This window comes from Gopherus flavomarginatus, chromosome 1 (assembly GCF_025201925.1).
Source record: "Gopherus flavomarginatus isolate rGopFla2 chromosome 1, rGopFla2.mat.asm, whole genome shotgun sequence".
NCBI classification, from domain to species: Eukaryota; Metazoa; Chordata; order Testudines; family Testudinidae; genus Gopherus; species Gopherus flavomarginatus.
Window position 1 is genome coordinate 249,069,846 of NC_066617.1, and position 22,994 is coordinate 249,092,839.

The 22,994-nt window shown below is 42.4% G+C and overlaps 1 protein-coding gene across 2 annotated transcripts in view; it reads right to left on the reverse strand.

Annotated features, from left to right (window-relative positions):
- VWA3B (von Willebrand factor A domain containing 3B) overlaps positions 1–22,994 on the reverse strand; it is a 146,871-nt gene that overhangs the window by 76,031 nt on the left and 47,846 nt on the right. For both annotated transcript variants that reach the window (XM_050932009.1, XM_050931999.1), the window contains exons 13-20: positions 18,972–19,103; positions 11,735–11,833; positions 10,187–10,369; positions 7,453–7,580; positions 5,911–6,095; positions 5,169–5,306; positions 3,982–4,021; positions 3,708–3,864 (exon numbers count right to left, since the gene is read on the reverse strand). In XM_050932009.1, the coding sequence (XP_050787966.1) occupies positions 3,708–3,864; positions 3,982–4,021; positions 5,169–5,306; positions 5,911–6,095; positions 7,453–7,580; positions 10,187–10,369; positions 11,735–11,833; positions 18,972–19,103 (1,062 nt within the window). The remainder of the gene's footprint in view (positions 1–3,707; positions 3,865–3,981; positions 4,022–5,168; positions 5,307–5,910; positions 6,096–7,452; positions 7,581–10,186; positions 10,370–11,734; positions 11,834–18,971; positions 19,104–22,994) is intronic.

Below are 22,994 nucleotides of genomic sequence, written 5' to 3' on the forward strand. Positions count from 1 at the left end.
TTTCCTCACCACAGGACCTTCCTCCTGGTGTCTGATAATGCTTGATTGTCTGATAATTCCTCAATCCTCCAGTAGCACACCCTCTCAGTCTCAGCTCCTTGCGCCTCTTGCTCCCAGCTCCTCACACATGCTCCTTCTCCTCTGGCTCCTACCTGCTGGACTGGAGTGAGCTCCTTTTTAAACCCAGGTTCCCTGATTAGCCTGCCTTGATTGGCTGCAGATGTTCTAATCAATGTCACTATCTCCACTGCCTTCTAGGAAGATCTTAATTGGTCCCAGGTGCCTTGATTAACCTGCAGCAACTGCCATTTGGTTACCATGGTACTAGGGATTTGTTTAGCCTGGGACTAACATACTTGTTCCTCAGTACTTTACTGTAGCCATCTGGCCTTGCCCCATCACAGTATTTATACAAAGTGGAATAAATTCACTCATTTCTCTCAAACTGACCCTGAAAAACTTTCCCCCAAACAAAACTATCAGGTCAGATTCACGAATAGTTTTGCGTTGACCAAAACTGCATTTTTCAGCAAATAAACTATTTTTTCTCGTAAGAAAAAAATGTGCTCATCCCTATCTGTAATTATGTCCCCGAACCCAAAAAGCCTACAAATATTGCATCGTTTGCTAACAGCTATACCATTATATTCATTTCAAATATAATGGCCTACATTCATCCCTGTGGATGAATTTGGCCCAATAATATCTAGATAAAATATTTCTCTAAAATACCATTTGCAGAGGTGGCTCAAACTATTCTAGAAGGCTTTTAGTTTTTACAAGGTGCCTCTTTAAAGCAGCAGTTATAACAAATTTTCAAGACTATCCTAGAAAGATGCAGGGAGTGCTTGGGAAACTCTCCATGGGGAGACCTGAAGAGAACAGTTGGTAGGGCTCTCCAGGAAAGGGCATAGGCAGGGGCGGCTCTAGGCACCAGCTAAACAAGCAGGTGCCTAGGGCGGCAAAATATATGAGGTGGCATAATACTGGGGCCCCAGCTCATACCAGAAGTGGTGTTCCGGCTGGATCCTCATCACTCCAGGGGGCGGTAACCTGCTTGTTGTTCTGCTGCCGAGTGCGGCAGGGCAGGGAGCCGGCTAAGTGGAGAACCTGTCCCCGCTGCTCTTCCGCAGGCTTGTTGTTCTGCCACCGAGTGCGGCAGGGCAGGGCAGGGAGCTAGCTAAGTGGAGAACTTGTCCCCGATGCTCTCCTGCAGGCAGCTGCCACCCCCGACCCCTCAGGCAGGAGCCAGTAGCGTGGTCCTGCCCAGCTGCAGAGGACAGGCCGCTCCTCGGCTTGTCCCCGCCGCTGCAAGCCGAGGAGCAGCCTGTCCTCTGCAGCCAGGGCAAGGCCGTGCTACCGGCTCTGCCTGGGGGTGGGGGTGGCTGCTGACCGCGGAAGAGCAACAGGAGCCGGTAGCGCGGCCCTACTCGACTGCAGAGGATGGGCAGCTCCTTGGCTTGCAGTGGCAGGGACAAGCCGAGGAGGAGTGAGTGGCACGTCCTCTGCAGCCGGGGCAGGGCCGCACTACCGGCTCCCGCCTGGGGGGTGGCAGCTGATCAAGGGAGAGTGGCGCGAACAAGCTGAGGAGTGGCCCATCCTCTGCAGCCGGGGTTGGCTGCTGACCGCAGAAGAGCGTTGGGAGCCGGTAGCGCGGCCCTTCCCCAGCTACAGAGGACGGGCCACTCCTCGGCTTGTCCCCGCCACTCTCCCGCGGTCAGCGGCCACCCTTACCCCCCAGGTGCGAGCCGATAGCACAGCCCTGCTTCGGCTGTAGAGGATAGGGGGGAACATGGTGCCCGGGCAGGCCACTCCTGCTCAGCTTGTCCCCACCGCTGCGTTCTCCTCCTCCCCTCTGCGCCGCCTCCTGGCTGGGGAGGGGAGAGGGGAGCAGAGCGGCAGCCTGGGTTGAGCCCAGCTTGTGCCAAGGCCAAGGCGAAGGTGAAGGATGAGCGGGGCTGGGATCCAGCAGCAGCCCCAACCCCAGGCCCTAGGAGCGGTGGTGTTGGGAGATGAATCCTCCTCAGGCCAGATCCACAGCAAGGTAAGAGTTGGGCCAGGCGGGAGGGTTTTGTTAAAATTAAATGTTAAAATTACACTAGTAGGAAAAGTCTGTATCCGTAAAAAGAACAGGAGTCCTTGTGGCACCTTAGAGACTAACACATTTATTTCGGCATAAGCTTTCCTGGGCTACAGCTCATCTGATGAAGTGGGCTGTAGCCCACAAAAGCTTATGCTGAAATAACTTTTTTAGTCTCTAAGGTGCCACAAGTACTCCTGTTCTTTTTACTAGTAGGAAATTGTTTTATTTCACTAACTACAAATTCTCTGTCTTCATTTTTTTTTTAATTTTAAACAGTCAAATCAAAACTGCAAAGTGCAAACGTGTAAAAGGCAAAAAAAAAGGCCAGGGGAGGGGGGAAGGGGCAGCCAAAATTTTTTTTGCTTGGGGCAGCAAAAAACCTAGAGCCGGCCCTGGGCATAGGGAGTGGTGACAATTGCCAAGAAATAGCCCATTAGAGTTTTGTCAAATTCCCAGTTTCTGTTATGTGACATTTCATACTGAAATTCACTGTTTTCCGCAGGTTCACATAAGTTTTGCTTTATTCGGTTTTGGCAAAAAGGCTATTTTCACATATGAAATATAAAAATGTATACATTTATGTACGTTTTTGAGGCAAAAAGACATCTTTCTTTTAAAAAATGTCTCTCCCCCTTTTTTTATAGATCAGAAACAAGCTTGATTTTTTTTTTGGCTATTTTCACTAAAATAGTGAGCCTATTTTTTCTTTAAAAATCTGAATGTCACAGCAAAAATTCCCTTAAAAATGCACTTAGATTGGAATTTAAAACTGAAATTTAAAAAATCTTAAATTGCATGTAGGTTCACATTTTTTAATGAATATTTCACCCAGGTTTACATCATATCCCATTCACAAAGCCTTTACCTCCTCATTATTCAATTTAAGCTCATGCTCTCCAGCTGTTCCACTGCTGTGTTATTTTTGTAAAACATTTATTATTTAGAATGAACTACAACAAATTCTCAGCATGTAGAGAGAGAATACACCAATTTAAGAATTCCTCCAGGGGTAACCTTCCACAACATGGATTGCCCTGTGGGGAGGGCACAGGTTCACATTTCAAGACAAATAATTCAGCGGAAATTGTTAACACATAGAACCTCACAAGAGGCACTCAGCATCTATCAAGATGGGATCCTAGATCATTTCAGTCTGTTCTTTTTTAAAAGCACTCTAGAGAACATGTGTAGCTCTGAGAACTCAGTGATCCAGGAAAGCGTAACCAGTTTACTAGCTGACTAACTGAGCCCAAAATTCAAAACTCCAATGATTTAACAAATACCATTAATGACTATGGCCCACAAACAATTTTTGAACACCTGGTGGCTCCATGTTGTCACCAACTGGTATATAGGCAAGAAATGCAAACAGCATTAAGCTCTATTCTCTTGTCACCTGCAGGAAATATAATTAATAATTTTATTTTATCATAATTTGTTGTGAATAAAGATTTCCAAATGTATATAGTACATTTACTGTGAATAACCCACATTCTGCTATAGACACTTGAGGACACACTTATTCAATATTTATCTAGATGAATAATAATAAAAATAATAATAATAAAAAAATAAAATCAAAGGTAAATTTTAAGTTTCCCCTGAAACAGCATAAGAGTTTTACCTCATCAAATACTTTAGAAACAACATGTTTGTCTAAAACCGAGATGTATTTAGTGCTGTGAGGAACAGCTGTAGGGGCTAAGGCATCCATTATGGTGAGTCGTCTAGCAACCAAACCATGAGTCTTTAGCCAATGAGCTGAAGACGTATCTAGAGAACTAAAAATAAGAGATTGTGAGATGTAATATCAAACAGAAACATATTTGGTAATATAGCAGTTATGGAAAATAAAGAAATATAAACCACCATCACTTGTGTGTGACACATGTACGTACTCTTTAGATGTTCTTTTTGCCCCCTTTTGTGTATTCAGCTCTGTGGAAAAACGTTTACATATTTACAAAGGCATCACGTAATGGTTTTACACACACACACACACACACACACACACACACACCCCACAAAGTAATTAGCATCGGCTCTATCTGAGCCTATTAAAAGTGCTACTAAGGCTGTGCAATAATACTTATTCCAGCTACTAAATGTATTCACAAGAATTAATTTCTCTTGTGTTTCAGTCGTGGTGCCTGACCACTCACACTTCACAAGAACTAATAAAAACAAAAAATGTAAAAGTAGATAAGCACTAAGGCTATGTCTACACTGTGTAAGATGTCTACACTGTGCACCTTACAAGGGCATGGCTGTGTTGCTGCAGCCACGTCGTTGTAAGGTGCATTGTGTGGTGGCAAAATAAAATCACCTCCAAGGAGGGGCCGGTAGCTTCATCGCCAGGAGCATGGCTCCCACCAATGAAGCACTCTGCACACCAGCACTTTTCGTTGCTACAACTTTTGTCATTTCACACCCCCAAACAATAAGTTTTAGTAACAAAAATGCCAATGTAGACAAACCCATTTCAAAATTATTTTATATTTTGTTTAGATTTATAGCCTTTAACTCAAGAACAAAGATTCACCAAGCTTGTTCCTCAACTCAGGCCATAGTAACATAACATAGTGTCATTGCCATCTCATTAAGCTAATACACAATGTTCATGTTTCTTTGATTACAATAAACATACACCAGATGTGCACCCTTTTCAAGAAAAACAACTGTGATTCAGACATGCCTTCAGCAGTCTTCAATGACAATATTCTGCACCACTTTCATGGAAAATGACCCTGCCAAAGTGACAGTGTATAGATGGTGTGCAAGGATCTTGAGGTCTTTCCAAAAAAAACAGACCATTCTTTCCTTTGCAGATGATGCTAAACTGAATGCTATTTACAGACATGTGAAATTGATTCAATTTTCCATTGGTATCCATCATATTTTAATATCTCAAATTTACCATCCTGATGAAAATGCTTCCTTGACCAGGTCAGTGAAACCCAGTCAGAATCCTTTTTACTGCAGTTTACAAGCTCATCAATAACTCAGCTCTGTCTTAAATGTGCTACCACCAGATTTAAACAAATTAGAATAAGTGACTTCAATTCCCCCAGTTGTTATAACTTGCCTTTAAAAATAGTGGCAGATTTCAGGCTATTTCTGAGTAAACAACCCTTTCTTTCAGGAGATATCCTCTCATCTGGTCTTTCTTCACAGGATCTCACTCGATGGCCCAGGGTCCTGAGCAGACTAGTCTTTGTTTGCTCTGCAGGTATTCAGACAGAGAGAAAAGGACAACTAACCTACAAATCAAATGGCTGCCTGCAATTCTTGAAAACATAACACTTCTTTGGTTTTCATCCCATGTTCTTAAATGAACTGTCTTAGACAAGCCCTCACAGGTAACAATACTTCAACTCTAATTGGTTCTCAGTATTTACACAAGGTTTTTTTAATTAATGCTGTAGCTAATAAAACACACACGAGGTCTTCACAGTAACACAAACAATGTTTCATTTATTTGCATTTAAAAGAGAGAGGGGTTAAATGCCTACTATTAACTGAACTGCTTACACTGTATTTTTAAAATTTTAATCAAAATAATTTAAATTAGGCATTCCCCTGCAGGGTGTGCAAGATAACCATCACAGCACTGTACCAGAAAGTGCAAATGACTGGACACTGACCTGTCTAGGGTAAATGTCCAAGATGAACAAAATGCAAAAACGATGGAAGATAAATTAGAGTTTTAAGATAATGTTTAGTTTAAATAATCAAATGTTTTATTTGCAACAGAGATGACAGAATCACTTCACAGTGGATGAATAAATTCTGTTGAATAATATGCATGTTTCATTTTAGATAGTTACCTGCATACAGTGCTGTCTTCCTTCTGACTGGACTGTCACAACAAGTTTGCCATACATCTACTGTATGCTGGTGTGAAGTCAGCAATGGCTTTTCTGAGGCACAGTATGGCTTACTGGTAGAAGAGGTGTTCAGCTCCTGAATGTGTGTGGTTACAGAGGATGCAGTAAGAGTCTGCTTGTGATGCCTGTTTATGAGTGATAAAGACAAGAAACAAGCAAGTTAATAACCTTCAGGAGTATAAATGTATTTGTAGGGAACCACTTTTCAAACGTTAAGTTTAAATGAATGCGGCTCTTAAATACTGATTTCAAATGCTCTGCAAGACTACAAAATGATTCACATTATTTTACTAAGGTCTTGATTTTACAAATAGGTTAAAAAATGTTAGTCCTACTATCAAAGGTTCATGTAAAAAACCCTGATACATATGTAAGTTGTCTATCCTTTACTGAGGCCAGACTATTCTATTAAAGCTGCTTTGAATTCCCAAGGATGGAGGGAGGAGAGTGAGCCATCCTATAAATAATAAGTGATATAAATGTCTCTACTAATGTTAAGGACAACAACAAGCCTTGAAATAAACATATTTTTTACATATTTTTACATATTTACATATTTTTAATACTGACCTGCTGACTGTTCCTTCCATGCATCTTAAATCATTCTGCACATCCTCTATAACAATAAATCATGAACTTTTGCTTGTATTCAGATAATTTTTTTAAGGCAGGAGATGGTTTTCATTAATTGTGGAAATTCTTTTTTGAGATGTAATTTTTTTGGTTTTGTATTTGTGAAGTGCCCACATGCCCATAAGTGAAGTGGGCATCAGGTGAAATAATTTCCTCCTTTTTGTTTATTTAGTGCTCTTGTAAGGTATCCAATTGATATACCTGGAGATCTAAGATCTCTGAATTTCTATAAAATGGAAACTGCGTAATCAGCAGCAGTGAAAACTTCCCCCAGTGCCCTAAGAATCTGCCTCCATCCACTGTGACCTAAAGGACATCTCTAGGGACATTCATTCTTCATACACATTCACTCTTTGTCCAATTAGACTTTCAAAGAGCTTGTAAATTGGTACTGAATGTAGTGGTATTGGGAGGAGGGGGGGGGAAGAGGGGAACTGAACTAAGACCATAAGGATCAATATGGAATGAATGTACAAACGTGTTCTGTGGGATCAAACTGAAGGGACAAACTTTTTTCCAAGCATGTACTGTCTCCAGGAGGCAGAAGAATACTCACAGTATCTGAACTGGTTCTTGTTACTGCTGCCACCTTGGCTCACACACCATTTTGTTCCAATTCCCAGCAATACATTTTCATCATCTTTTTCTTCCAGATTTGTTTTTTTTTCCATAATGATTCTTACAATATTATTAATTAAAGATTTTTTAACCTTTCTTTGCAAAAGGAAAACATCTTAAGGAGAATGTCAGAGGTGAAAAATGCAAAATGAAGACAAGACAAGAAATGTAACAGGTAGTTTGCATAACCTATAGAGCACTCTGAGGCATAAAGACAGTTTGAGGACATACTTATTTTCACAATCTTTTTCTCCATTATCCCAATTCATCATCAGGCATTCAGTGTGAAAGGTCTGCACTTTCTCAAGATCTCTTTCTCCCTGTTCAATTTCTCTTTTTAAAAGGTATATATCTTCACTCTGCCAAAATAAAAATCAAATGTGTTACTATAATTACGCTTAAAACATGCTTCATTCCTTAAAAGAAACAATCTAATAAATAAGTTTGAGTGTAGAAAAAGGGAATGACATTTTGGATTATTTGGATTTTTTCCTCAAAGAGTTTCCCTCATTTCTATAACAAAATTTGCTTTGGTCACTCACCAAACATAGACTGACTATTAGCATAAAATTAAGAGGGAGGAAAAATGACGATGGCAGTAATTTCATGTTGCCACAGAGAAATATCCTTTAGCAAAGGAGATGCAAGCTTATGGCAAAAAATAGCACTAAAGTGTATTTGGCAAGACAATGTAAGCTTTGTAATTTTCTTAAGAAGAAGACTGCAATTACCTAACAAACCCCAGTTATCTCTTAAAAAATTTTACATACTCCAAAAAAACCCCACATGGATAGCCCTGTTGCTCTAAACTTTCAGTTACACACCTTTTGCTTCCCTTGTCCGTGTTTAGTGGTGGTATTATATTACAGCTAAGCTTCAGTAATTGATGTGGTTTCCCTTTTATTGTTACACATTAAAGATACATTTTTTTATTTCTCAAACAATTACAGCAGCATATCAATCAAATAGGCCTGATTCTGATCTCACGCTAGTGTTCCACCTACTACTAAGAGTAAGGACTAGCAGTATAAATAAGGCTTTTAACTTAAATGAAGAGATTGCATCAGAATTAAACATGTCAGGAAAACCATATACAGCACCCACAAGATAACAAAAAGAGGTACAGGGGAAAGTATAAAACCTGTACTTATTTGACCCCGTTCATACCCACCCTGGCACTTTTCACCTACATCTAAACATCAGGTTCATGTTTGATAATATTTTTAATGCCCTAAATACCCTAATATATTAAGGGCCTAATTCCACAATGTGCTGTGCCTGTTGTAGTAATCTCACCTGTGCAGGGTGAGTGAAAACTGGAGGTAAAAACATTACCAGTGCAGAATGGTAGTATTTTACACCAACTTTGCACAGGGGTAACTAACTACAACAGGTACAAAGCAGTGGACAATCTACCCTAAATGATTACTGGAGAAAAGTGCTGCTATAGTCGCATGCCCATCATTTACTGACAATAATAGTACATTGTTCCATTTTTTCAGAAATATTTTGCATCAGCTCTATTGACAGCCTTTTTTTAAAAAAAAATGGTTGTATTATGCATATATTCTTTTAACCAGTCATTAGTATTATTAGACAGTCCTTAATATTGATTATTGTTTATATTTAACTAATGTACATGAGGGGGAAGCACTCATCCTGATCTTAAGGTGCCTTTGATTTAATTAAATGTACAGTAATATAAAAGATAAAAACCAGCAGCTTTCCTCAACTTTAAGACAAGAAAATAAGTAAATAACCTACAGGAGATTAACATGAAACCAAACTAATACCCAGCACACCCCAAATCCCATCTTTATCATGTCCCTGCTTCTCCAAAACTTGGGATAAAGAAGTGCACCTCAAAGCATGACTGGAAGGTGAACAGATTTGGGCTCTTTTGGACCAGGGATGGGATCGAGAGTGAATTCTAAAGATGGCTCTAGTATTTTCCCCACTAGCGCAAGAGCACAGAATGTGAATGATACAAGCTTCATCCTTCCAACACATTCTGGATTCACGTAATCCACATCAGCTGAGCTAGAAGGGCATCTATTCCTATGGAATATTTTGAATTGCAAACTATTTCTAGTCTTGCTTTTTTGAATTACTGTCTCTGATGTCCAAAATTTCATACTACTCTCTTGTTCCTAATTACGCTAGTTCTTATTCCACTTTCCCTTGTGTTTGGGGAACTAATTAATTGGCTGTATGCTTTAATTCAAAACAAGAATATTAAAAAAATGATTATTTCTGGAAGTCCATGAAGAAATTTACTACTGGGGATTTTTAGACTGAGCTTATTAGTTACACTTGGTAGGTCTGTGCTGTTTTGTAAATTTAGTGCTTATGGATATGGTTTTATTCCCTGCTGTACCCTCCCCACCCAAGGGCAACTGTATGTCAAAATGTTGGGCATGAAACTCTCTTTAGCTATATATGCTCACATTAATTAACAGGACATTTATTACTGAAGTAAAAAATCATAGATCAATTTCAGTTCAGGTGTAAGCATAACTCCCATCTAGGGTGACGAGAACGCAAATGTGAAAAATCGGGACAGGCAGTGAGGGATAATAGGAGCCTATATAAGAAAAAGACCCAAAAATTGGGACTGTCCCTATAAAATTGGGACATCTGGTCACCCTACTGACATCTGAGACACCAGGAAACACAGCTGCTTTTTCCAGGGCACAATTTGACTTCTATATGTTTTTAAACTAACAATACTCATATAAATATACATCAAATTATATTTGTGATTTAGGTTTGTTTTGGCCTAATAAAATTCTATCACTGAGCAATGGCAGGCCTGGTGCTTTAAGATCACTTTAGCCTGACTGTTATTAAGTGGATTAGTCTCTTTCATAAGTCACATACTTATCAAATTGCATATATGTAAGCTCTGTTGTACCTTAACATGCCATGAAGATTCATACTCTCATATTTAGTTTGAAATACTCACCACAATAGGCTCTGGAGCTTCAGAATCCGTCACACAAATATTATAGTAATGAAACCGCCCCCCTGTTTCAGTTGACAGTTCATGCAAAAATTTATTGGCCTCCGTATCATCACAGTTGAAAGATATGGTATGAATAGGAACTTTATGACGAAGGAGGATTTGGACCAGAATTGTTTTTGGTGGCTGTAAAAATAAAAAAAATATAATAAATAGTGTTAAATATGCTGCAGATAAACAACTATTTAACAAACACTGTACAGAATTTCATTAGCCATGGCGTTGCTTATAGGACCAAACCCTTCTGCTTAAGGCACAAAGAAAAATATTTGCACTTTTTCCTAAAGATCCAAGAGGATTCTGGTTTATAACACTATCTGAATCACTGATTTATCATGTGAGCTTGAACAATTCACTTGAGGTAACATTCAACTCACCTTTTAATCTAAGTAATATCCAGACTTTGCTGAATGCCAGATGTTGCAACTGAGCTGAATTTTCCTCGGTAATTGAATTATTTTTAAAATGCCCTTATCAGCACATTGGCCAGTTTTCACCATGTACTATAACTTAAATTTTCAGTTATGTTTCTTGTATAGCACTTATAGGTGAACAAGAGGTGCTTTCCTTTCAGTTTTGTTTGCTACATTATATCTTCTCAAACCTCATGCCATTTTGTGTTAAAATAACACAACTTCATCTGCTATAAACATATTGGCACAAATCTGGATCTCACTTCCCCTTATATAAACCAAGAGTCTGAAGTTATTCCAGAACTATATAACTTGTGAAATGAGAATCTGACCCAATGTGATCAATAAGAGATGTTTTACATTAAAACAAACAGCAGTTTATGATAGCATAGATACTTGAAAAAAATCTAAGATAAATTTCAGTCAACAGCTAATTTTCTGCTTACAATATTTACTACAACATCAATTCTCCAGAGATGGAATAGCCCTTATGTGCCTCCAGCAAATGGATGGGAGAGGATCTACATAGCTACGTGTTATCTGGGGATGGGACGAAGAATTGTAGCTGAAGGGCCATCTCTTTATCTACCTACGAGTCATTTTCACTTTCTCGTTCTCATACAGTGCACAAGCCTGTAATGTTTCAGTTGCAACACTGCAGGAGAATCTTTAAATCCAAATATACTGTTGGATTTTCAATTTTTCTGCATTTTTTTTAATTCATGAGAATTTCTCTCTTAATATTACCTTATACACAAGTTTTACTATTTAATCTTAGATTTTAAGATATCCCTTCAGCTTTTTAGCCAACCACCAGCTGGTTAAAAAAGATTCCTATAGAATTAAATTAAGTGCCATCCATCAGCTAAAACAGGGTTGCTGTAAGAGTTCAGGATAAAAACCCATAACCCCCACTACCACTAGTTTAGAGATAGAATTCATCAACTTTGCAACAGACAACCACTTAAGATTGAGCCTCCTGGATATTTCATTCATTCCTATAGCTGTGCTTTGGCATCCTACCACTACCACCACATCATCACACTACCCCATCTCTGTTTTCTTGTTTCACAAATACCTGGTCAGGTCTCCCATCAGTCAGAAGATAAATGGCTTGAGTGTCACTATCAGCAAGTGCAATTTGAAGTGCTTTGAGTGTATTTGTGGAACTTCCAACCTAAAAACCCAAATGAAAGAGAGAGGGGTATACACAAAATACTGTTAAACTGCTAAAAATAGACCATCAGCTCTTTCTAGCAATTTCAGGAGCTAATTCATAATAAAGCAGTGACATGGTATAAATTACATGTTGAGTGTCAGCTGGTCAGAAAATTGATGGAAGTGGTAAAGTAGTAAAATTTGCACTAATTCAGTATTCAGTGGTTGTACAAACAAGCATAACTTAAATATCAAGGGTCTGGAAGAGAGGGTTACTCACCATGTGCAGCAACTGAGGGTTCTTCAAAATGGGTGTCCCTATGGGTGCTCCACTTTAGGTGAATCCGAGTTCCTATGCCTGCGATCGGAGACTTTCATTAGCAATGCCCATTTGGGCTGCACATGCTCTCTCCCAGTTTCACGCCACTCCTGGCAGTTACACAGTGCTGTGCAACCAAACCGCCCTCAGTTCCTTCTCCACCACAGAGTCCATCTCTAAACTCTGAAGTAGAGGGGAGGAGGGTGAATAGTGGAGCACCCAAAGGGACACCCATCTTCAAGAACCTCAGTTACTGCACAAGGTGAGTAACCCTCTCTTCTTTGAATGCTATCCCTGTGGATGCTCCACTTTAGTGACTATACAGTAGTATCTCTTGGTGGAAGGAAGGGGCTTTGTAAATGAGGATAAGAGAGTACTAACAGAGCATTCAAGTCAACTTGTTCAATTGGGAAGTGCTCCATAAACGTGTGTTCTGATGCCCTGGTGGCTGCTTTACGGAGTCCATGATGAGTACATTGTTTATGAAGGCTATCGAATTGGAGAACAATCTGGTGGAGTGTGCCATTGTCTGCGGGGTGGGTGGGTTGCAGATCATGTTGGTGGTAGCAAAGGTGAATGTACCCAGAAATCCATTTTGAAAGCCTCTTCTTGGATATGGCAGATCCTTCAATCTTCCCATAACAGAAAGGAATAGCTTTGGTGACTTTCTGAAGGGTTTTGTCCTTTCAAGATAGAATGCTAATACATGTCTAACATCTAGGAGTATGAACTATTGCCTCGTTTGTTCTCATGAGGGTTTAGGGAAGAATGATGGACAGTAGACAGGTTGGTTCACATGGAATGAGGAAAACATTTTAGGTGGAAATTTAGGATGTGGTCTTAAAGTAACCTTGTCTTTGAAAAAGATTGTATATGGGGAGTATGCCATGAAAGCCCCTAGTTCTCCTACTCGCTGGGCAGATGTGATGGTGATGAAAAAAGCCACCTTCATTGATAGGTGCACAAGTGAGCATGTCAGGAAGGGTTCAAAAGGGGGACCAGTAAGACAGTGTAGTACTAGGTTAAGTGGGGCAAGGGCTTATATTTCAGGATAGAGGTTCCAAATACTCCTGAGGAATCATTTAGTGATAGGATGGACGCAGACTGAGTACTCATCAACTTTGTGACGGAAAGCCATGATGGCTGCAAGGTGTACTCTAAGTGAGCTCGAGGATAGATCCAATTTCTTTAGCTCCAGTATGTAATCTAGTACCAGTGGTAGGGGGGAGGTAATAGCCATGGTTTCCTCATTCTGACACCATATGTGGAATCTCTTCCATTTGTGCAGGTAGAGTATAACATGTAGTCTACCTTCTGCTGTTTAATAGTATGTCCCTTACATCTTCCAAACAATCATGACATTGTCCTGGAACCATGGAAGAGCCATGCCTTCAGGTGGAGGATCTCCAAGTTTGGGTGGTGAACCTGACCTGCATCCTGAGACAGGAGATGTGAAAGAGGGCATACCGCCATCTTCAACTGGTAAGGGACCCAAGTTTGTCTGGGCCACATGGGAGCTATCAAGATGACTCTGGATTGTTCAGTCTTTATCTTGTATGTCACCCTGGATAGGGGGAGCTAAGGGAAAACACGTACAGCAGAGGCACATCCTATTTGATGAGGAAAACACTGCCCAGAGATCAGGGCCCCAATCATGTTCTTGAGCAAAACTGTGGACACTTGGCATTCTGGGATGCAACAAAAACATCTATAGTCAGGAAACCCCAGCATCTGAATATATTCTGTAGGACCGTGGTGTTTATTTCCCACTCATGCTCCTGAGAGAATTTTCTGCTTAGTGTATCTACTGTGGCGTTCTGACATCCTAGTTGATAAGTAGCTGATATGTTCATGTTGTGGCAGATGCAACAGCTCTATCATCTCAGTGCTTCAGTGATTTTGATCCCTCTTGATAGTTTATATAAAACATGCAAGCAGTGTTGTCCATTAGTACCCTTATGGTCTTGTTCCTGATGAGAGGTAAAAAGTGTGAGCATGCATTGCAGACTGCTTGTAGTTCCTGTACGTTGATGTGTAATGTTTACTCCAAGGGGGACCACTGGACCGGGATTGTGTGGTTGTGCAAGTGTGCTACCCAAACTAACAGAGAAGCATCTGTTGTAAGTATCATTGACGGAGGAGGCTGTGTGAAGGGAACTCATTGTGGGGTTGAGTCCACCAGTGTAGAGTTTTTGACTGAGAGTAACGTCGTAAGACACTTGTTCAGGCTGTGTCTGTGCAGAATATATACCATCCTGAGCCAGCACTGATGACAATGCATATGTAGCCTGACACGCCTTACAACAAATGTGGTTGCTGCCATATGATCTAATAATTGCAGGCAAGTCCTGGCTGATAACTGTAGGCTATTTTGTGGCAATCAGATTACCACTACACAGATTTGTCACCCAAGCTAATGAGGCTTTGGGCTCCAGTGCATCAAGGGGGGCCCCAATGAATTCTAGTTTTTGTTCAGGTACCAACATTGATTTTTGCATGTTTATTTGTAGTTCTAGTTGTGAGAAGAGAGCCAGTTTCAAAAGCGTCTTCCCGGGAGGAGACTTGGAGTAGATAGTCGTCCAAGAAGAAGAATATCATGGCTCCTTGCTTGCAGAAGTGGACCACCACCAATGCGAGAACCTTGGAGAACACTCAGGGAAGTGTAAAGACACTTTGTATTGGTAGTGATCTTGTCCCAGAACAAATCCGAGGAATCTCCTGTGTGATGGCTGTATGGTGATATGAAAATATACATCTTAGAGGTCCAGGGCCAAGAACCAGTCCTCCTGTTACAGTGCTGGGTTTATCATTGCTAGCATGACCATCCTGAACCACTGAACCTTCACACACTTGTTGAGTTTCCTTAGGTCGAGAATGGGCCTTCATCCCCAGTCTTTTTCCTGGTTAAGAAGTAATGGGAATAAAAGCCCTTCACTTTATACTGTGTTGGTACTGATTCAATTTCCTGTTATAGAAAGTGCTCATGAGAAAGGTCCCTGATGAGGGACAGGGAGGGAGAGCAGCGAGGAGGGAAGGAGGTAAACTGAACTGAGTAACCAGTGTTGATAATTTCTAATACCCACTTTCTCCAAGGTGATGGTCTGTCATACTGGGTGGAATGGGGTCAGCCAGCCTATGAAAGGATGGACAGCTGTTGATGGTTTCAGCACTTGGAAATGGGACGGGTATGTCAGACCCTCGACCAAACACTCAAAATTGCAGTTTTGAGGAGGGTTTTTGGGATGTTGATGGCTGAGATAGGAGTGGTCTACCTCTGTGTAGGCCTCCGTCCACATTTTTATGGGTTATATTGTTTCTGTGGTTGGACATATGGTGCAGTCCCGTTCGTTGTGCTGAGTGGTATTTCTCTGGCTTCCTTCTTTGTGCAGATGTGCAAATGCTTGAAGACTGAAGAGTTGTTCTAGAATTTTTTAGGGTATGGAGGGATTCATCAGTCTTGGCTGAGAACAATTTCAAGCCCTCAAAAGGGAAGATCAACAGTAGATTGTAATTCTTTCAGAAAACCAGAGAGGTGGAGACAAGAAGCCTGTTGCATAACTCTGGCTGTAGCAATGGATTGTGCCGCTGAGTCTGACGCATCCGACGAAGCTTGAAAGGCTATCCATGCAAAAAGGGGACCCTCCAAGATGACTGCTTTGAATTGTTCTTTTTTTGTCATCAAGGATGCAATCAATAAACTTAGACTTTTTAGAATAATTTGTGTGTATTTGCACATTAGTGCATCATAACTGGCGATTCTGAATTGCAGAGTTGCTGACGAACAGGCCTTGCATCCAAAGAGGTCTAACATTTCCAGTCTTAATCATACAGGGTGGCTCTGGAGTGGTGTTGTCTGCGCCATTCATTTATGGTCTCTACCACCAAGGAATTCAGTAGGGCATGTGAAAATAAAAAATCCAGATCATTAGAGGCAACTTAGTAATTCTTCTCCGCTCTCTTACAAATGGGCAGTATCACTGGGTGGTCTGCCAGATGGTTTTGGCTGGATCCATGAGTGCCTCATTTATGGGGAACGCAATGTTCAATGAGGTTGATGTTTGCAAAGTGTCCAACAGCTTGTGTTGAGATGCTACAACTTCCTCCAAGGTTATCCTAAGCGAGTCAGCAATCCTTTTAAATAGCTCCTAAAATGGTTTAAAGTCATCAGCTGTTGTGGGTAGTGGAGGCATGATGGCTTTGTCCAGAGAAGAAGAGATATTGGTTGGTGGGGTGATTTCTGTTGAAACGGATCTTTTAACTGCCCACGGCTGGGCAGATGTTACCAGTATCAGTGAGAATTCGGAAACCGATATGCTTCATGCACAGTAATTTATTTGAGGAAGAATCACACAAGCGGTTAAGGTTACACAGTACATATCTTTTCCTATAAGCCTCAGCTCCCCAAGCATAAATCCTCAGTAACTATGTTAGCTCTACACAATATCCTGATTGCCAAACAAAGCAGGTATGTCTACCAATTCTAGATGGAGATGTTTTCTCTTCTCTTCTTTTCCCTCTCAGGAACTTGGTCTGTCAAACATCCCCCAAAGGAGGGCCTAGGTCACCTTGAGCCCTTCTGGTTCTAGAAACACGCAAAGTTCCCTCGAAGCAGAGTCTAGGTTACTCTGAGGACTTCTGTCTCACAGTCTTGAACCTCTTCAGATGTTAATTGGGGAACTAATCTAACTAATTTACTTTGCTTAGCATTTATACCTTCTGTTCTCAAAGGAGTCACACGTCCCAGAAATATGCCTTGTGGGTGTTTATTACTGGTATACTCTAATTAATATTTTGGAAGGGACTGCAAAGCAGACACCAACACAGGCCGAAGCTGAATCATCATTTACCCTCTCACCCAGCAAATCCCTGCAGCCTGCCACTTCCCGCAGCTCCCATTGGCCAGGAACAGTGAACCGCAACCACTGGGAGCTGTGGGGAGCCATGCCTGTGGATATTCAAGGTTAACAAAATGTCTCATAGCCCGCAATCAGATTACCCTGATAGGCCACATGTGGCTTACAGACCACAGGCTGCCCACCACTGTTCTACATCCAGGGTTTTGTAACCGCAAGTGGACCCATCAATTCCTCACGGGGATATCTAGCTGGAAATTCTGGACTTTTCTTGTTACCTGGTATCAGTCAGCTTCTGTTATTTCCAGTCCATGAGAAGTTATAACTACTCCTAATCATAATTAACTAACTGCCTTTGTGTTATGTATGTCAAGTATATGTAGCGTTTTTGGAAGAAGTATACACAGCCACTAATATTAGGGGCATGTCAGTCCTAAATACATCATGTTTAAATTGTTAATCTTTTGCTTCTTTTGGTTAATGGTATGTGTTTTTGACCTAATTTGAAATAAACAAAATATGCTGTAGTACATCATGGAAAAACAGATTTGCTTGGTACTCCAAGTGATATGAAGAAAACACTTGAAGTTGTCCCATCTAGTTTTCCATCATCTCAAGAACTCTGAAGCAGTACTGTATTCAACACATCGTTGATATTTTTATCTATTAGTTCCAGCAAATCTGACATATTTTGTATACAATACTGTTATCTCATATGATACAAGTGTTGCCACTTGTAAGGGAATTTTCCAGGAACTGTTACTGTTTTACAGTCCTGTCTCCTTTTGAATACCCCCTCAAGGGGATCCAAGTGCATTACATGATATCAAAGAATTTGTTTTGATTAAAATTCCTAGTGATTTGCTGTTCCCTTTAACTTTCTTCTTAAAGTCACCTTCTGATCTGAGGCCTTGGCTACAGTGGCGCTTTACAGCGCTGCAACTTTCTCGCTCAGGGGTGTGAAAAAACACCCCCCTGAGCGCTGCAAGATACAGCGCTGCAAAGCGCCAGTGTAAACAGTGCCCCAGCGCTCGAAGCACGGCTCCCAGCGCTGCAAGCTAATCCCCATGAGGAGGTGGAGTACATGCAGTGGGTGAGCTCTCTCCCAGTGCTGGCTCCGCGACCACACTCACACTTCAAAGTGCTGCCACGGCAGTGCTCCCCCAGCAGTGCTTTGAAGTTTCGAGTGTAGCCAAGCCCTGAGACTTGTACATATGCTCTTTTAAATATACTGATGGTCAGCAACAGATGTCATGCTTGGCAGTAGTTTGAAAAGCACAGGGAATTGAACAAGAACAAAAAGATCTAGAGCTGAGTGCATGACAGGACATTCATAAAGACAACCACTTAGCCAGCCCTACTGAGTAACAAAGAAAATGGATGTTCCTCACTGACTGGCTGAAATTATGCCAAATGGATGCCTTTTCAAGGTATTCCCAGTCTTGCATGATATTGTATTGTATACGTGGCTTAAGTAAAGTGGTGATTTATTTGCAGAGAATGGAGAAAGCCCAGAAAATTCAATTCATACCGATTAAACTATCTGTTCCCTGATTCTAAACATTCAGTTAACTCCCTACCCAGAGATTAGCAATGTTTCCCCCTCCTCTCTATATTCGTCTGCGATATCTTACCATCTACTAAATATATCAAGACATTCTCTTTATATTAGTTCACAGCTTCAAAATCCTTATGTGGCTTCTTCACCCTGCCCACCCCTCACTCCCAGGAACTCTACAAATAAATCACTGGACTCGGAGATATACAATGATATTACTAAAGAATTTTAATATTATAAGCCCATGAATTTCCACTAAAATCAAATACAAACTCTATATAACTACTGTATATGAGTGCCTTCTAGAACTCCTCATGGTCAAACTTTCCACATAACTAGTCAATTAACTGAATAATATTATATAAATGGGGGATGTAAGTGGAACTTAGTTCATACATGCTTCTTGATATGTTACTCTCTATTTTACCTCCAGATCTTTTATCCAAAGCCAAGCATCTTGCAAATTCTCTTCATTAATTTCAGCAAGTTTCTCTTGCCAAGCTACTGCTTGAGCATCAAATTTCACAAAGTTAAATCTCCTTTTGTGTCTCAGTTGTTCCTGCAAGAGATAGTCAGTTGCATTTTTCTCAAAATTAAAAAGAAAAAAGAAAAACAATCCATGTTACGTTTGGAGAGCAACATCCACAAGAGTAGTCTTCATTCATGTATAATTGGTAATATAATCCCAATAAATAATGACAAGTATTCTTTATACATATATGTTAGGTGGGAGATAGTAGCATCACCTAGTATTAAGTTTGCCTGACATTACCCATTATAAGAGCCTTCAGTTGCTTATAATTTTGTCATGAATGACCATGAATTGCCACTTTGAATGACAATGAATAGCCATTGGGCCAGAGAAAGAGAGTGAGAATGACTCTATAGTCTGGTAATGAGGGCATTTACCTAGGATATGGAAGACTCAAGTTCTAATTCCTTTTCCCATCAGGCACAGGGGGGAATTAAACATAGGTAAAGTAAAGCAACAAGTCAGGGTATGGCTACACTTACAGTTTTGCAGCGCTGGTAGTTACAGCTGTGTTAGTACAGCTGTGTAGGGCCAGCGCTGCAGAGTGGCCACACTTACAGCAACCAGCGCTGCAGTGTGGCCACATTTACAGCACTTGCAGCGCTGTTGGGAGTGGTGCATTGTGGGCAGCTATCCCACATAGCACCTCGTCCCATTTTGGCGCTGTGGCTTGTGGGAAGGGGAAGGAAGTGTGCGGGTCTTTCCGCTTCCTGTTCCAACGCCCCGTGGTGCTTTGCTACACATTCCGAGCAGTTTGGCGGCATTGTGATTCTGCAGCGCGATTTCTGCGGTTTTTGTTATAAATGGAGCCTGAGCTGCTGACGACCTTGCTGATGAATGTTGCCAGCACATCACACATGGCAGTGGAGCTATTCCTTCAGCTGCAAAGTGAGAGTGACAGTGACAGTGAGGAGTCAGACGATGATATTGAATCGCCTGACGGTGAAGGCACTAAATTGCTTGTGGCAGCAACAGATGTGCTCAGCACCGTGGAACGGCGCCTTTGGGCTCGGGAAACAAGCACTCAGTGGTGGGATCACATCGTCCTGCAATCTTGGGATGACGAGCAGTGGCTGCAGAACTTTCGGATGAGAAAAGCCACTTTCATGGCACTGTGTGCTGAGCTCGCCCCTACCCTGCGGCGCAGGGACACGAGATTGAGAGCTGCCCTGCCAGTGGAGAAGTGGGTGGCTATTGCAATCTGGAAGCTGGCAACTCCAGACTGCTTCCGATCGGTGGTGAACCAGTTTGGAGTGGGAAAGTCCACCGTTGGAATGGTGCTGATGCAAGTTTGCACAGCCATTAATCGCACCCTGCTAAGAAGAACTGTGACTCTGGGGAACGTGCAGGACATTGTGGATGGCTTTGCAGAAATGGGTTTCCCTAACTGTGGAGGGGCAATAGATGGGACGCATATTCCTATTCTGTCACCACCCCACCTGGCATCAGAATATGTTAATCGCAAGGGGTATTTCTCCGTGGTTCTGCAAGCGCTTGTGGATCACTGTGGGCGTTTCACTGACATTTACTCAGGATGGCCTGGAAAGGTGTACGATGCACGCATCTTTCGGAACAGTTCCCTGTTCAGGAGGCTGAGGGCCGGGACTTTTTTCCCAGACCGCAAGATCACAGTAGGGGACGTCGAAATGCCCACTGTGATCCTTGGAGACCCCGCTTACCCCTTAATGCCATGGCTCATGAAACCGTATACAGGGAAGCTTGACAGGAGCAAGGACCGGTTCAACTACAGGCTGAGCCGGTGCAGAATGACTGTGGAGTGTGCTTTTGGCCGTTTGAAAGCCCGCTGGAGGTGTCTTTATGGGAAGCTAGATTTGGGGGAAAGCAGCATCTCAGCTGCTATATCCGCGTGCTGTACCCTCCATAATATTTGTGAAGGGAAGGGTGAAAGATTCAGTGAGGAATGGACCTCCGAGGTTCGACGCCTAGAAGATGAGTTCGCTCAGCCAGAGAGCAGGGCTAATAGGGAGGCCCAGGAAAGGGCTTCAAGGATTAGGGATGCTTTAAGGGAGCAATTTGATGCTGAGAGCCAACAGTAATGTTTGATGCATTTGATGTGCTTTGCTGTACCTTGGGGTACAATATTTACCACTTCCAGCAATAATATAACGTAGTGAAAAAGAAAAAAATTCCTTTATTCAACATACAGTACATAAAAGGCAAGGGGGTTGGGGTGGTGGACTGTACATTCACAGGTTTGAATATGTCCTATTTTGATCACTATTCAATGTCTGCTGCACTTCAGGATTACTATGCTGCAGGATAATGGGGGTGGAGTGAACAGGGTAAGAATTATAGTTCTCAGGGCTGGTAGGTGATCGTACAGGTGTTGGGGGCAGCTGGGGGTAATAAGAAACTGGCTGCTGGAGAAAGTTGTTTTGGGGAAATACTGGGGAACAAGAAAGAGGGCTTTGGGGGGGCTGTGGGTTACAACGGTACATATTTGTCTGCATGGCTACGAGAGACTCGAAAGACTCAGTTTGGCGAGCCAGGAGGCTTATCATCTGCTTTGTGGTTTTTTTGGCAGATAATTCCTTTCTCCTGCTTTCTGTTTGCCTCTATTCATGTACACTCTGTCTCCATTCATACATTTTCTCTCTCCATTCCTGTGTCTTCCTACTTTCTTTGCTGTAGTGACTCATAACAGATTTGATCAATTCTTCTTTTGATTTTCTGGGATTTCGTCTCAAGTTCTGCAATCTACGTGAGGCCGGTGATCCGGCTGCATTAGTCAAGGTCACTAGAAAAAAGAGAGATAGAACCATGTAATACACAGAGGCTACATTGTTTATTATCACACAGTGAAGGACTTTTTAGACTTTTGGTAGCATCCTTCTCACATACCTCACATAACACAGAGAAGGCAGGGAAGCTAAGTCATGGCGAGCAATGGGGTGAGTGTTTTTCCCCCGATTTCCCCTTGGGAGTGGGAATTGACCAATGGGTCACTGGGGTTTATCTGCAATGGGTACAGGAGGTAGCTGGTGTCCTGAACAGGGGACAGTAGTGAACAGGAAGGTGGTGAGCTGCTTGTGTGTGTGTGTGTGGGGGGGGTTTGGGCTTTGGTCCGCGTTCACGCCATCCTGCTGGTGGGGGGAGGAAGCACCGCGGTGCTGGATGCCTGCTTGGAGGGGGGTGCATAACACCGGAGCACATCGCGTGGCTGGCTACGTGCTGGGAGGGGGGGTGTGGAACACCGGAGCGCACCGCAGACCTGGATGCCTGCTTGGAGGGGGGTGCATAGCACCGGAGCGCACCGCGGTGCTGGATGCCTGCTTAGAGGGGGGGTGGGGAACACCGGAGCACACCGCGTGGCTGGCTACGTGCTGGGAGGGGGGGGGGGTTAACAACAGAGCGCAATGGGCTGGGGAAACGCGAACCTGGCGCCCTGCACTCAAGTATCCCTAAATTCTCAACAGGGTTTCCTACTGCCAGACATATCACTGCTGCGTGTTACCTGGGAAGAGAGGGAGGGTCTTCTACAGCAATGTGGATACCGCCCTGGCCCCTATGCAGCTTGCCCGTGTGCAGCCATGGTCCCCCCACCCCTCGCTGCACAGTGGATCGGACAAGTTAGCCTGACCGGGACAAGGACCATGGTGGCTCTCCCGATCAACTTGAGAAAGCAAATTGCAAATGCTCTTGCTGCAACTTTTCAAGAGATTACCGAGGCAGATTACAGAGACGTGATAGAGCAAATCAATGGGCTATTCCACGTTTAGGCATGCATGCAGGCAGCCATAACCACAACCCTCCTCTCCCAAAACATAAAAATCTGCTTACCCCGAGCATGATCCTCAGTTTCTTCCTCACCATCAACTTCCTGCTGCTGTGACTGGCTAGCCTCCTCCTGGCTTGAGAAGAGCTCCTGGCTGCATGTGTCCTGGGACTCCGGGGTGT